The sequence below is a fragment of the Cydia fagiglandana genome, chromosome 6, assembly GCF_963556715.1.
Source record: "Cydia fagiglandana chromosome 6, ilCydFagi1.1, whole genome shotgun sequence".
Taxonomy (NCBI): domain Eukaryota; kingdom Metazoa; phylum Arthropoda; class Insecta; order Lepidoptera; family Tortricidae; genus Cydia; species Cydia fagiglandana.
Window position 1 is genome coordinate 10,165,711 of NC_085937.1, and position 15,418 is coordinate 10,181,128.

General features: G+C 35.8%; 2 protein-coding genes across 2 annotated transcripts; both read right to left on the reverse strand.

Annotated features, from left to right (window-relative positions):
* Positions 1-378: 378 nt before the first annotated feature.
* LOC134665157 (protein singles bar) lies at positions 379-3,958 on the reverse strand. Its single transcript, XM_063522005.1, has 4 exons — positions 3,425-3,958; positions 1,457-1,639; positions 995-1,135; positions 379-511 (listed from the first exon to the last, which is right to left on the reverse strand). The coding sequence occupies exons 1-4, from the start codon at positions 3,569-3,571 to the stop codon at positions 434-436; spliced, it is 549 nt and encodes a 182-aa protein (XP_063378075.1). The 5' UTR covers positions 3,572-3,958; the 3' UTR covers positions 379-433.
* Positions 3,959-4,166: 208 nt separating this feature from the next.
* On the reverse strand, positions 4,167-15,171 carry LOC134665158 (CKLF-like MARVEL transmembrane domain-containing protein 8). Its single transcript, XM_063522006.1, has 5 exons — positions 15,035-15,171; positions 12,611-12,729; positions 9,228-9,410; positions 7,530-7,658; positions 4,167-6,419 (listed from the first exon to the last, which is right to left on the reverse strand). Exons 2-5 carry the CDS (start codon positions 12,722-12,724, stop codon positions 6,345-6,347), a joined length of 501 nt encoding a protein of 166 aa, XP_063378076.1. The 5' UTR covers positions 12,725-12,729; positions 15,035-15,171; the 3' UTR covers positions 4,167-6,344.
* Positions 15,172-15,418: the final 247 nt, after the last annotated feature.

Sequence of the window (15,418 nt, forward strand, 5' to 3'; positions counted from 1 at the left end):
GAAACACGGGTACTTTTTTAAAGTTAAATCGCTATGTAATTACCTAATTAACTAATGTGCATATTCGACTTGTTTTAGTGACAAGTTGTGACATGGCGTTTTCCTTAACTGTCTTTTGTCTTACATAGAAGTTTGTATGCAAAGGGAGTTAGGTATGTTTGTAGTTTACTGTACAATACTTATTGTTATGAATTGTTTTGATATATTTAACCTTAGTCATTCGAAACGTTTTGTTATTAAAAGTAGGTACCTAGACTATAGCATAACAGCCCGAAAAATAATATAAATAATTAACGTTCAACGAAAACACTGGTTGTTTTAGTAAGAAAATAATATTTACCTTATACATTATCATAAACTAAACCATAGTTATGGAATGAGTTGTTAGTTTCGATTATATAATAAATATTTTCGACGATTTCATGTGCCATTTTCATCGATATCCTTTGAGATATTTGTATGAGATGTACGCGTCGACGCCGTGAAGAATACCCAGAACTACTCCAATGTACTGAAACGAAAAGAATACATACTTCAGGAGATGCCATTTATAGGGCTATAAAATTCATAAAAGATGTAGGTCATTGAAGTCAATAAACAAAGATATACGAGTATATTTCAATACAATCAATATTATATATAAGGACCAGGAACTATAATATTTAGATACCTAACTATACAAAGAATCTTAATGAATAAAAATTACCACTACCACAAGCTGTTTTTAACTATAAGAAAACATCAGGAGGTAACCATGCAATATCAACTATAAGTATACACATCCGCACTCTAATAGTACGTCATATAGCTGTCACCTTCGTAAAATAAACTACGATTATCTACGCTCACTTTTAGGATAGGTAAAAGTACATGTAGTAGTTAATGGGGCTTTCCCCGGTAGTAATTTCGTATTCAAGCAGGAAGGTGCAAATATAAGAAGGAGGAGAACGAAGGTAAGTGCTGAATTGATGCAATGCAGAATATATATGCTTACATAGACTGCAGTCATGGCTGGGTAGGCAGAGTACATGCTGATGATGGCGTACTGTGGGTAAAGGTAGAGGTTCACCGCCACACCCATGTACGATGAAGCTGACAGGTATAGGAAACAGGCCGTCGCGTTGAACAAGCATTCCTGTGGACATCGGGTATATAAATCAATTGTTGGTTTACTATCAAGAAAGGAGCATTTATTTTGGTATAATCCTAATGCCTAGTAGGTACCTATGAAATATTATAATGTTGCTTTTTAATTCTAAATACCTTTATTTTCAAATTTAGACACGTACGCGCTTACTTACAAACACGAACTCTAATGAGATGCTGCGAGTTAGACGACAATGCGTAGTAGTCGATGAGGAGCGCGATGGTAAGTAAGCAGGCCGAGGCGGTGGTGAGCTGGAGAGGGACCCGTGGAAGGCCGAACTAGGCGTAAGGCCGAAATGTAGGTACTTACAAATACGGACTGCTTGATGAGGTGCTGCGAGTTAGACGACAGCACGTAGCAGGCGATGAGCAGCGCGGTGGTGAGCAGGCAAGCCGAGGCGGTGGTGAGGAACCCGTGGAAGGCCGAGCCGAGCGTGCCGGCTGCCGACATGCCGTACTTCACCAGCAAGCTCTGGCACAGTCCGCCTAGCATCTGTATACGAGCAATGTTGTTGGCTTGTTACTGACAGACATTATTACATTTTTAAGTAGAGTCAGACGAAGCTAACTCTGCATGGACTTTTCAATGACAAAGTACCTATTACGTCAAAAGTCTGTGGAAAGTTAGCAAAATCTGTATAAACATAAATTCTGTGGATAGTATATGATTCATGAGATGTCATGCACGTAGACTAAACCTGCACAATCAGTAAATGATAATGAATCGTTTACCATCATATGAAAAACAATCTACTTCTTTGTTAAGGTGATATACAGTTGTTTTGTGTAATAAATATAGTTCATAATTAAGTGAATAATTAAAAATAAATAAATTTAATATTGTCCTTCGCTGCCTGAAACACAGGGAATCCTAGTTCAGGCATCTGTAAACCACGTGTCTCTATGTAAATTCTTAGTCTTTAATTTTATTTATTTATTTATAGGTTCACCAACAGTTATTACATTGAAGCTTACATCTATACAAACAATGACAACATGCTGAATGTATAACTAATTACTGGTAAACACCACATGCAAGTAATTAAAAAAAGCAAAGTCAACAACAGAGCCGGCACATTTAAACACCTTATTATTGTAGAATAAGGAGCAAAGCCCAACCATGATGTCAACTGGTTAAGTGAATAAACTAGATAAATATGGAATTAAAACTAAATATATTAATTACTAGTGAATAAATTTCTAATTTTGGTCAGAGAGTCAAAGTGAATATCGAATCTGTTGCTATATTTATTGATTAAATTGCTCAGGCGTGGTACCGGGGAGTTTGACCCTAACACAGTTCGGCGCTTAGGGCGAGACAGTGGTTTGATAGCAAAACGCGGTGTTCTTCTAGGCACTGAGAATCGAAAGCTACTCAAAAGTTGTGGACAATCTATGTTATTTCTTAAAAGCTTAGTGAGAAATTTTAAATCCAGTAGATCTCTACGGTTCTCAAGGGATAACATTTTAAAATGTTTTAACCTATCCTTATAAGAGAAAGATCTATTCGCAAGACCTACCGATCGAGACAAGTGCCACATAAATCTTTTTTGCAATCTTTCAATCCGAAGACAATGAGTTGCATAATGTGGTCGCCAGACGATACTACCATACTCTAAGTGACTGCGTACTAGACTATAATAGAGAAGTTTTTTGGTTTGTATCTTACGAAATACCTTTCCGTTTCTTATGACAAATCCTAACATACATGAAGCTTTTTTTACTATTGCATCGATGTGAGGAACGAACGTGAGTTTTGTGTCAAAAATAATTCCCAGGTCACGTATGGTTTGCACTTTAGGAAGACATTTAAGAACAATCATTGTACTATACTTTTCTCAATAAATTATTTGTATTTGTATTTGTATTTGTATTTGTATTAATCACGCTTTTTTCCTGTTATTTAACTTTTTCATATACCTATTGATATAAAATCAGGAAAATAGAGAATGTTTATACCTTCATACCATAGCAGTGGTTGTTGTGACTTATTTTTAAAAATGCGGGTTGAGTCATAAATATTGCCCCACTCACTGAAATGTGCTAGGTAGGTGCATAGTCTAATAAAACATGGTCTTCTCTTCCCAGAGTGACACAAGTCTACGTCACAATAACATGGCCGCTATATATAGCGCTATCGCATATTATCATACAGCGCTGTCGCATGATGACGTAGGCTTGTGTCAGTCAGGTGACCTAGAAAAGACGGGATGAGAGTACCAGGCGGAGTATATTATTATACCATGCTAGGTACTTATTTTTTTAGGAAAAGACTTACCGCTTCCGCAAGCTTTATCAATCCATGTTGCGAAGTGAGGTAGCCCAGGTTGAGGCACTCACAGCAGCGGCAGCAACAACACTTGATGCCACGCTCGCCGCCGCCGCCGCCCGGCGCAACACGAACTATGGTTGGGCCTCGTGTCATTTCACAATATTACGAAAAACAATCCCAGTTTCACAGCACACTTCCCTCTACAATGTCCAGACACGATCTATGGCTCATCCGACAGGAAACAAGGGAGAGTTCAAATACTTCGCCAAACGGTCATTAACAACACGTATATTTTTAGATGTTTTGCGCACGCGCAAGTTCAGCGAACTTTCACCCTATTGGCCTAATTTCGAATCGGGAGCACTAAAATATTTCCTATTTTCTTCTTCGGATGTTGTGAACCTTCTCTAACAAATGTCGGGCCTTGTTTGAATATGTCGCGTGCTAAGCAAGGAGCGTGCCGGCGTGTATAAATAACTGGACGAACACCCGCGACTTGGAATATTTACAGCTGTGGAGACTTCTATTTATGGATTAGGGTAGCCCTGGTAGCCCTAATACTTACCTTAACGAAAGGATTTAAATAAAAAAAAATTGAGGACAACAATCAATCGTGGGCCTCAATATAAGTGCTCGTTAAATACTAAACGACACCGTAATAGGTAAGCAGTCACATGATCAGCACCCGTATGATATATTTTAATTTGAGGACAAATGTAGGAGCGGGTTGTGATATAATAAAACAGCATTTTACTAGAAAGTACAAATATATTAAAATAAAGGTATATAATAAACAACATCGATAGCAAAATCTGTACCGTAATATAAATGTAATTGTTTGTTTGCAGGAAATCAGATTCAAATCATAAAGTTTCAATAACTTTATAGGTAGAGGTACACCGAGTAGGTATACTACTATTCTGGAAGCAACGAAGTCTTATCCGTTAAACAGATGGCAGAATAATTTACTTACAACAATTTAATTCTTAACATAATATCCTTGTTGCATCTCTTAAAATACTTATATCATAATGTGGTAATAGTGTAATTTACCGGCATTCAGCACTTTATTACTAAAACGATGACAATAAATCAAAGTTAAAGAAAATTCGGCTTTTTAACTCCCTGAAAATATTTTAAATCTTCTCTTCTCATATTTAACACTAAGTATCAATTATATAAATATATTAAACAGTAAAGCATCACCAATTATGATTTATATAAAAATGCTGTAAATAAATAAATAAATTTCGATACTAAGTACTTGCTTAGTATTAATATTTCTTTGTGTGTAGGTATTTGTATGTGCGAAATAAGTAAACTTCATCTATTTTCTTAAAAAAAGTTCTTAATATAAATTTAATACCTAGTTATTAGCATATCCTGGGGTTTAGGGAGCGGGAATGATTTGGTGTATTAATAAATATGTGTATTGTAAATGAATTACCAAACTGTGAATTAAATATAGTAGTAGGATCCAAATGTACTTAGAAATGTCAATATATATTCTTTTTTTTAAATATCCTATTTTTGGCTAGTGTAAAGCATTCGTCCCACACCCAAAACCCCGGAGTATGGTTAATACAAATTAGATAAAGCTTACATTATTTAAGGTTATTGACCTACCTAATTACCTACTTCTACGGTGAACTGGGATTATTTGAAACAGTTTTGGGGCAAAAAGCCAAATGGTTGGGTCAAATAATCTTATTTGAATATACCTACAGTTAATTTAAGTATCGTATCATCATCAAAATAAGAATGAAAAACAGTTATTAAAAAAATAATCCCGCATGATTTTTTTATATTCCAGGGAAACGTTTTCTGGTCGGGTTAGCATTTAATTTCTACTCTATACAACATACAAAAATGTCAAAAATATGGCTGATCTAGCGCGAAACTTGCGTTGCAAATTACAATTTCATATACAGTAGAACCCGTTTAATACGATTTCCCGCATAATACGCCATTTTGCGCTGGTCCCTGCAACTTTAAGTCTGTTTTCATACATTTTTTCACGGTTAATACGACTCGAGTCCCGCTTAATACGCCATCTAAAATTCCCGTTACGCACCATCTGCACGTTTGTGTTATTGACATAACCGCCGTACGGTCGTATTGTTATGCAATACGCCGTTAGCCAACATTTTTTAATGTGTTTATTACCTACCTTTGGGTTTTTGTTTTGTCTAATATCTTTTGTCGGGTCCTTGTCGGCGTGAGAATGCTATGCCATCTGCTTGACGGTTATGGACCACGGAGTGCAAGCTATCGCTCCCAGGTTTTTATTTACTCCACTCCACGACTTTCTAATTGAGCCTATCGTTAGTGTTCCTAGATTAATATCCACGTGTGATCTTATACCTACATGCATTTAGACATCATTCGCTACGGTGTTTGTACGTTAGTTTTTCACGTTTAATACGATTTCCCGTTTAAGCTTTTTTGCTAGGTCCCCTCAGAATCGTCTTAAGCGGGTTCTACTGTAATTATATTTTATTTATTTGCGACGACTTTTAAAACTAACTGAAGCTTTCCGACTTCCGGGTTAGAATATCGACTCAACACTCCTGTAATTTTATTACGCTGTATTTTTATTTATTCTAAAATAGTGAACACCCTTGGACTGACTAGTTAATTTATACTTTAACTTATTACATAAATATATTATGCAAAAGTAGACACTAATTTAGAATAATTTATAATTAAATCGGTAATATTAATACATAAATATTTGTATAAGTATATACTTTACAATTTGCATAGGTATCATATCGTAAATATGTACCTAGGTCTAGGTATTACTCGTAACCTTATAACTTTAACATTCATAGCAAAGCATAGTGGGCTTCTTAGAAATTAAGATTGTTATGGAACGCACTATTGTTTGTATAGACATAAAAATCCTGAATAATATCTTTGTGACTTATATTCCACGGTACGAACGATTCGCCAAAAACGTGCTGATCAAGTACAGTGCCGTCAAAACCAGTCCCATTATCTGAAAATAAAAATCGATGGCATCAGAAAAATAAAAAAAACTAGACACAGTATATATATACCTATATGTACCTATTTAAATCTACTTTTATTAACCGACTTCAAAAAAGGAGGAGGTTATCAATTAGACCGGTATTTTTTATGTATATCTTCCCTCAGAACTCCGCTATTTCTAAACCAATTTGGAAAATTATATTTTGTTTAAATGAATTTAAAATAACATGCTATTTAAAATTAATACAATTCTATGAAAAATATGATTTTACAAATGGAATTTGAAAAAAAACCGGCCAAGTGCGAGTCGGACTCGCGTTCCAAGGGTTCGATGTATTTTTTTATGTGAAACGCGAGTGAAACGTCTTTCAAAAATCCGTAGGGGTGGGATCAAAAAGTAAGTAATTAAATCCAACTCACGCTTGACTGTACATTTCTAATAGGTTTTCCTGTCATCTATAGGTATCTATAGGTATCTATAGGTACCTATTGTATGTATTTTTTTCAAAATTTTAGACCCAGTAGTTTCGGAGATAAAGGGGGGGGGGGAATGGTAATTTTTATGTCTATTTTCTTGAATTACTTCTACAATATTTATTCGAAAATGATAAAATAAATATATTTGAGATCCTTACAATAAGCTCTTTCATTTGATATGTAACACGATATAGTTTGAAAAACTTTATTTTTTAATTTTCTCTTTTATCCCCCATAATGGCCCCCATGTTAAAAATATATTTGTTTACGTTACATGTCCATCTTTGGGTCACAAACATACATATGTGTACCAAATTTCAACTTAATTGGTCCAGTAGTTCCGGAGAAAATCGGCTGTGACAGACGGACAGACAGACAGACTTTTCATTTCAGACGCACGAGTGATCCTATAAGGGTTCCGTTTTTTCCTTTTGAGGTACGGAACCCTAAAAACGTACTTTATTGACGAAATATGCCAATATTCTTACTAGGTATAACTAGTTAAACGCCACAAACAGCATACGTAGAAAGTGTATTAAACCTGCAGACGCTGATACTGGATAGCGTTAGTAAAATCGGCCGCACAATCAACTAGTTTGCGATATATCGATGAAATAAGTGATGTTTGAATTGAACTTACCGAAGCGGCTAAATACGGCTCGTAATAGCTTCTATAACCGTAAGCATTTTTATGCTGATTGACTTCTATCAATAACGTAAGGCTTGATGCTAAGTACAGGATACAGGCCAACCCGTGGTATATCACCTCCTGAAAATGAAACCAAATTTTTCAAGATACGAAATAGAAAAGTTTTAGAGAAAACAATCAAGATTTTTAATGTTTAACACGTTCACTAAAAATACAGTTTCAATTTTATTTTCTAATGGCACTGATTCCAATTTGACTGCCAATTTTTCTTGTATGGTGGGCCGCTAGATTTGCTTATCTTGCTTGTCGCAGCGAAGTTGTTAACAAAAGTGACTTGATTTAATTAAAAGTGGTTGCCTTTTTGCCAAAACGACTGCATTAATAAATAAATACAAATGTTAGCCACTTAAGTATTCTAAAGAAGGTATGCATCTTCTCAAGAAACACTAAAAGCATCTTTGTAAAGATTCAATTACTAACTTAGGTAGATCTATTTTTATATGTTTTACAAAAAATTTAGGTAAGCTATATTTTTTAAATTTTCCCTGAACTTTTAAGTACCTAGTTTATATATGTAAGACGAAATTACTTGTCAACGGAAAGTACCCTATACATTTTGATTCCCATTGAGAGTGTCGAAACATACTTAATACAGTGAAACCTGGATAAGTGAGATCTCAAGGGACGAGCAAATTTGTCTCACTTAAAGAGGTTTTCCACTTACCCAGGCTCCCAGTTAGCCAGGTACAAATAAATTTCTGTCTCATTTACAGAGGGTCCCATTAATAGAGGTGAAAATAGAGGATATATCTCAGTTATAGAGGTGGTTAATAAGATATTTTGTAACTATCTTTAAATGTTTAGGTGAAATAATCCTTGTCCCGATATATTTTTTAAGTCTGTTTAAATATTTCGTTGAATTTATTTTGAATGATTTTCCAAAGGATAGATTTTTTCAATTAAATTTGATACGGACTTCATTGCGTCTTAGAAATTTATTAAATGAAAGTTTGTTTATTCTTGTTCCTTATCAAGATTTCAGCTTTCGTTTCGATAGTTTTAACTACATAAAGTAACTAAATGAAACTTGAAGTCGTTTAGATACAATTAAGCAAATGCGGAATTTGTGGATAGACTAAGAGTTAGTAAGAATACGGAAATAGATCAATAAAGTCCAAGTTAGAGAGGTCATAGATTGACGTTATCTCAGATACAGAGGTACTAATTCAAATAAAATTCTAAAAAAAACAATTAGTAAAATGTAATGTTATAAATATAGTCTCAGTAAAAGAGGTAAAATACACTCTCTGTCTCTATTATAGAGGTAAATGTGACTATAATATCACAACAACTAATCTCAGTTATAGAGGTTCGTTTTATCTCACTAACAGAGGTAATTCAGTGCTAAAGTGTCGGGACCGCACCATGAGTCCCAGCTATAGAGGTTTCTCACTTATCCAGGTCCCACTTAACCAGGTTTCACTGTATATTATACGTTTTTTGCGGCATAAACGGCCGTCTTCTTTTACGTTAACTTAGAAGCTTGCTTGATTGACTGTAGATTCCACGCCTTCCCGAGATAAAGGCAGGCTGTCTTGGCAGACAGACGGACGGACGACAAAGTGATCCTATTCATAAGGGTTCCGTTTTTCCCTGTGAGATACGGAACCCTGATAGGGAATAACTTACGTATATCGTCTTGGATATTAGAGAAGACGTAGAGAGGGAGACTAGGCATGCCGTGAGAAGACAAAACGTGCCGATCATGAACGTCACCGCCATCAGAAAGAAGAAAAGCTCAGGAGTCTGCAGCACGTAACCCTTGGTGTCATGGTAGTACCCAATGACGCCAACGCATGCCGCTCCAAGTAACTGAAAAACAAATAAAAAAAATTTTACTTACATGGTACGTAATATAATCAACCTTTATTGTTGTTCACCGCTTAGAAGTCAGTATTAAGACCTGTGCCCCGTTTATCAAAAGCTTGTAACTTGTAATACAAGTGGAAGTCCCTTTTTGACAGTTTTTGTTAGAAAGGGACTTCCACTTGTATTACAAGTTACAAGCTTTTAGCGTTTGATAAACAGGGCACTGATATTTTAATACATTTTGCCTAGTTCATCCTTTTGTTTCAGCTACGTATCGTTTTTTATCGATATTAAATAAAAATTACGTTTAATTTATTAACCATGTTTTTTTGTGTATCACAATAAGAACAATATGAATACATATCTTGGATGACGAAATCAAAACATTTCGACTATAATTAACAACATGAGTATGACTAATCTACAAGGATGTTTTCCTATTTACCTTATGATGATATAAGACATTTATTGACTAATCATCTGCCCACAGTTATTGTTATTGACCATATGCCGTATTTATATTTAGCTCTATGGAGCCATCATTTATAGTAAATATCTAAAAGTAATTCAATGTGCTATGAACCGATTGAAAAAATATCATTACGTTCTATGATGACATGATGATCTACAGAACCAATAGCTCTTAAATTTTAGAAGGTTTTTTTTAAATATGAATATTAAGCTCTTAATATTTTCTCGCAAGATGTAAGAGACAAGCCAAATTTTCTATTAAGTACCTAGTCTCAATTTTGAGCTCTAAAGAAGCTCTAAAGTTTTCGCTGAAACTTGGAAAATTAGTCTGAATGTTGCCCGCGATGACTGCTGACGTATAGTCACCGGTCGCATAAAGGTAATAATCGTTTACGATGACGCATACTACGAGTATGTAGTTGACATCATGCCGCACTTTCAAGGAGAAACAGAATGAGGAGTTCATTCGTTTTCTGACATGATATCTCTTGAATGACAGAAACACGATAAAATTCATGATATCAATATGTAAGTAGGTACAAATAATATAATACAGTTTTTGGCGAAATTGGAATGTAATACCTACACGGCATAATTTGTATATAAGACGACGGTAACGGGTTGGGTGACCAACTACTGTTCTGGAAACGAATCTCCCCAAAGTAAAATCTAACGCTACGTCTTACGTAGGCGAACAACGCGCGAACGCGGCGCGGCGCGGCGCGGCGAAATCAATCCTTTGATGCCCATAGAAGTGTCCTACGTAAGCGATCTCGTAAGCGAGATCTACGAGAGCTACGTAAGCGAGGCGAACAACGCGCGAACGCGGCGCGGCGCGGCGCGGCGAAAGCGGCCGCCGCCGCGCTGCGCCGCGCCGCGCCGCCTGACATTCGCGTGCAAATCGCGCCGCACCGCGTTCGCAACGAGATCGCTTACGTAGGACACTTCTATGGGCATCAAAGGATTGATTTCGCCGCGCCGCGCCGCGCCGCGTTCGCGCGTTGTTCGCCTACGTAAGACGTAGCGTTAGCTGCCAACCTGACCTACAGATTTCATGTAAAGTAAACGTATAGACTAGATAATACTGTAAGTACAAGCTATACTATATCATGACAACTTTATTCATATTTTCACACAGATCGGAATGTGTTAAGATGCCCTTATTATTAACGATGCGTTCCTGCTTGCACAACGGTGGTATTTACGTAACTGAAATTAGGTCAGTTTGGACCAGAATATCAGAGAGATGATAAAACTCGTAAAACTTGAGTAGGACAATATTGACAATGAAAACATATTCTGTGTAAAAAAAAGTTGCATACCTATTTATCAGGTTTTTTAATTGATTTTTTTATTATTTATTTATTAATACACAGTACAGAGCTTAAATCTATACCGATCCCTGCAAAACTGTATTTACAGTTTGCGCTAGTAGGTAGGATGACTCACGTTAGACCGGGCCGTGGCCGGGCCGGAGCTCCCGAAACTTCGTTTTCCATGGAAATGTCATAAAAAATGACACGTCGGTCGCGTCGGCCCGGGCACGGCCCGGTCTAGCGTGATTCGTCCTTAATATCTAAATAAGGTTTTGTATTTAAATTGGATGCCTCCAAAGTTTCCTAACTAGGCGTGTTTGTGTATAACAGTTCCAAGTAAATCACCAATTTAGATAATAAAGGTATTTTATTGTCCTTCCTTCCTTCTACTTTGTGCAAATTAACTAGAAATTAACATATGTGACTATTTAACGAACATGTTAGTGATGTAGCAATTTCGGTAGGTACACGGCGCAGTTGATTTAAAGGAATTTTCTTAAAAGGATTCCTAACAGATGAATAATAATTTATAGTACTGATATCATGTAAGATGGAAATGGGTAGGTATAGGTACAGTAGGGTGGTTCAAAAAAAAATTTTTTTTATTTTCCGACGGGCCATCCCCTTATTTTGTTACACTTATTATGCTGATAAAATACACCAAGTTTCGTAATTTTATCTCAACTACAAGGGGGTGCTCAACCACTTTGAAAATTTTGTATGTTGTATGAAAACCAAAAAACAGAAGTATTTATTATTCAGATTTTTATTTAAGTATCTGTTTTCACATTATTTGCACATGTGATTTATAAGTTTTTAAGTAGAAAAACAGTTTTATTTCTATTTTTTATAATTTTTCGAAAAGTAAGATTTTTAGAATTTCACCTAAAAAATCATAAAAAATAGAAATAAAAATGGTTTTTCATCAAATAACTTTTAAATCACACTTTAAAATAATGTGAAAACTACTACTTACATAAAACTGAAAAAAATAATAACTTGTTTCTTTTGGATTTCATACAACTTTGAAAAATTTCAAAGTGTTTGAGCATCCCCTTGTAGTTGAGATAAGATTACAAAACTTGGCATATTTAGTCAACAGAACACGTGTAATAAAATGAGAGGGTGCCGCTTTTTCTAGCTGGAGTTTGAATTTTTCCCATACAAACGTGAACCACCCTAAGGCACAGTCAAGGAATTTAAATTCCGACCCATTTCGTACTTTGTCACAGTGACAACCGTATGAGGTCTCTAGCGGCTTTCATATTGATTGTCACTGTGACAAAGTACGAAATGGGTCGGAATTTAAATTCCTTGACTGTACTATGCTGTTCCCTTCGAGCTCATCTAGCTTTCTATCGAGCTCACTGCGGCGTTCAGTCTCAAAATCGCTAACTCTTTTTTGGAAGTCATTACCAGTTCAGCGAGCTTCAGCAGACCGGGCAGCGTCCGCAGGTACCCGGTGTTGACGAAGAGCGCGGAGCCGCTCGTGGTGGTGGTGGTTCGAGTGATGGTCACCGAGTGCGACATGTCTCCTGGAACAGTAGTTACACTAATTACTTCAATGGTGAATGGATGGCCACGTTGGATGGTTACGTAAAGTTGATGAGAAAATGTTGCAGACTCTTGGATATTCATAGGAACGCGCCCGGGAGTAATGTTTTGAAAATAAAATAGTATTTTTAATATGCGTAATATACGAGTATGCTTCCAGTACCAAGAGACCCAAAAATTTAACTAATCAGTTTAGTCTTTTATCACCACCTTAATTAGTTCGTATCAAAAGTCAAATTTTAGCTTTGATTAATTTTATATATTTCGAAGTTTTGTTTTAGTATTTCGAACCTATTAAACAAGAATTCGTAATCACAAACCATTGGTCCTTCGAGCCGTATAGTGCTATGTTTTTTTCCAGCCGACATAACAACAAGCGCCATCTACACTTAATAGGTACTTATGTAAAAACACCTACCTAAATGATCATATGTGACGTTATCTATGAAAAGGGACCTTATTGTCGATGGCGCTTACGCTATTATTAACGATGCTCCGATATAAATACAATGCCGCGCGACGCTGTGCGGCGTAAGCGCCATCGACAATAAGGTCCCTTTTCATAGATAATGCCCCATATTATAATATTAGATGACGGTTTATAAAAAAAAATATGAGCAAGTAAAAATTTTCCACAATTTTATTTTATTTCTATTAAAAGTATTAAACCTACCTAAAGATCATATAAAACGACAGTTTATTAAAAAAAATACCAAGTACACAATTTTATTTTGTTTTTATTAAAAGTTGATTGAAAGTATTGTAAATCCCTATTACCAAATGAGTTAATACATTTGTAGAGAATATTTTCAAGTTCCATCTGTATTCCTACAGCTTACGTAGTTTGACATTGAGTTCGACAGGAAGGAGCATTTGTAATCACTCCCAATCATCTCTAGTTCCTCATGGACGCGCCATATATTGTACACAATCCACCCACGCCTTCACAAAATGGTAAACGGAGTAATTAATGTCGATGTAGAGGTACGCTGTACGCTCATACGTCTCTCATCGTCTCCCAAAATGGGCGTTTAGGTCAACGTGTTGGCGGGCCATGAGACCACAACGACCTATATATACATGTATATTTACAGTTGAGCTTGTATAACTTGATCCAGGAAATCATGACAAGTATAAGCAACGGCATGTCATATTTATACTGGTTGCCTAGAGGCGATAAGCTCAGTAAGCTCTCTTAATTTGTCCTGTTTGTGTGCCGAGGCCGCTTGCTCTCGCGAATACATAAGTATACTTGTGTATGTACTATAACAGTGACTGGAGAGCTTATTTTAAGATCCTAGTAAAATTGAAGCTTTCAGTGGTCAATTGACCTTGAAGGAAACAACTAGATGTGTGAACTAAATATACGGCAGCTAAATGCATAAGCTCTTTTCATTATGGTTGGTATGTACACGGCATGGTTTCGCGGTATACTTAGCTTTACTTTCCACCAACATGTAAACAGTTTATAAGTTTATACACGCTTTAGCTTCACTCGGTATAAACATTTGTAGATACACATATATATTTAAGGAACTAGCAGAACAACCTCGCGAAGCATGACAAATACACGGTGGCCAATTTGAATAGGTAGCGAAAACCTTCAATACGTATTCAAATGTACTGTTTTCACAGTGTGCTCACATATAAGGTACAGTACTGTGACCTATACAAGTATACATAGGAACGTAGGTAGGTATTGCATTGTTGATGCAGAGTTGTATTTATACGCGACGAACAAACCCTTATAACACCCACCCCACCCTCATAATATGTACACTCAACCAAATCTATAAACAAACATCACAGCATCGCAGGTTATGCCTTTTATCGAAAAGATATGCGCCAATTTTGATGCAACGTTATTTATATAAGTATTACTTATGCTTCATTATGATTTGTCAGGTAGGTACTAAAGAACCAGATATAAGTATACGTTTTATAATAAAAAAAATATATAGTTTATTATTAGCAAAAATGTTTAGGTGAATACTATATTTCAATAATAATTATTTGACCGTTACTACAAATTAAAACTAAGACTACCATATAACATACGTGTTGGGTTCAGGATTATAATCCTATTGCAAATTATCCTTAAAGTTGCTGAAATTGAAAATTTTACCATAGAGCTTTCTGAATATCCATATCTACTAAGTTTAATCTTTTTTATGACTTACTATTAAAAAAAATATTTATTCATTTGGTTTTGTTCTTTTACTGCGAAGAAAACATTAAAGATATTAAAGCACGGAGAATAAGAATGAAACAATAATACGTAGGTACCCACCTTTTCTCGTCGTATGACACAGTTATTAAAACAAAGCAAGCGAAAAGCCGAGGAACGTTTTCCCGAGCGAGTGCTGCGACCGACTGGCTGCTCTGACTCACTGTTTGCGCCGCGCGTGCGTGAGTCTTCACGGACCAATCCTCATCATGCCCAGCCTTACAATAACATGGAATTAATTTTATTACTTACTGATTTACCTTTAGGATAGTTTGTGGTGAAAAACCTGCTGACATGGCCAGATAACCAGTTTTTTTAGCCTAAAGTTGTTCAACTTTGATGCCAAATATCTCGAAGACAATGAACTTTGAAGTAAATATGGTATATTATATTGCTTAAAGCCGTTGCTGTTAATATAATAAGCTACAAAAAACATTAGAAAG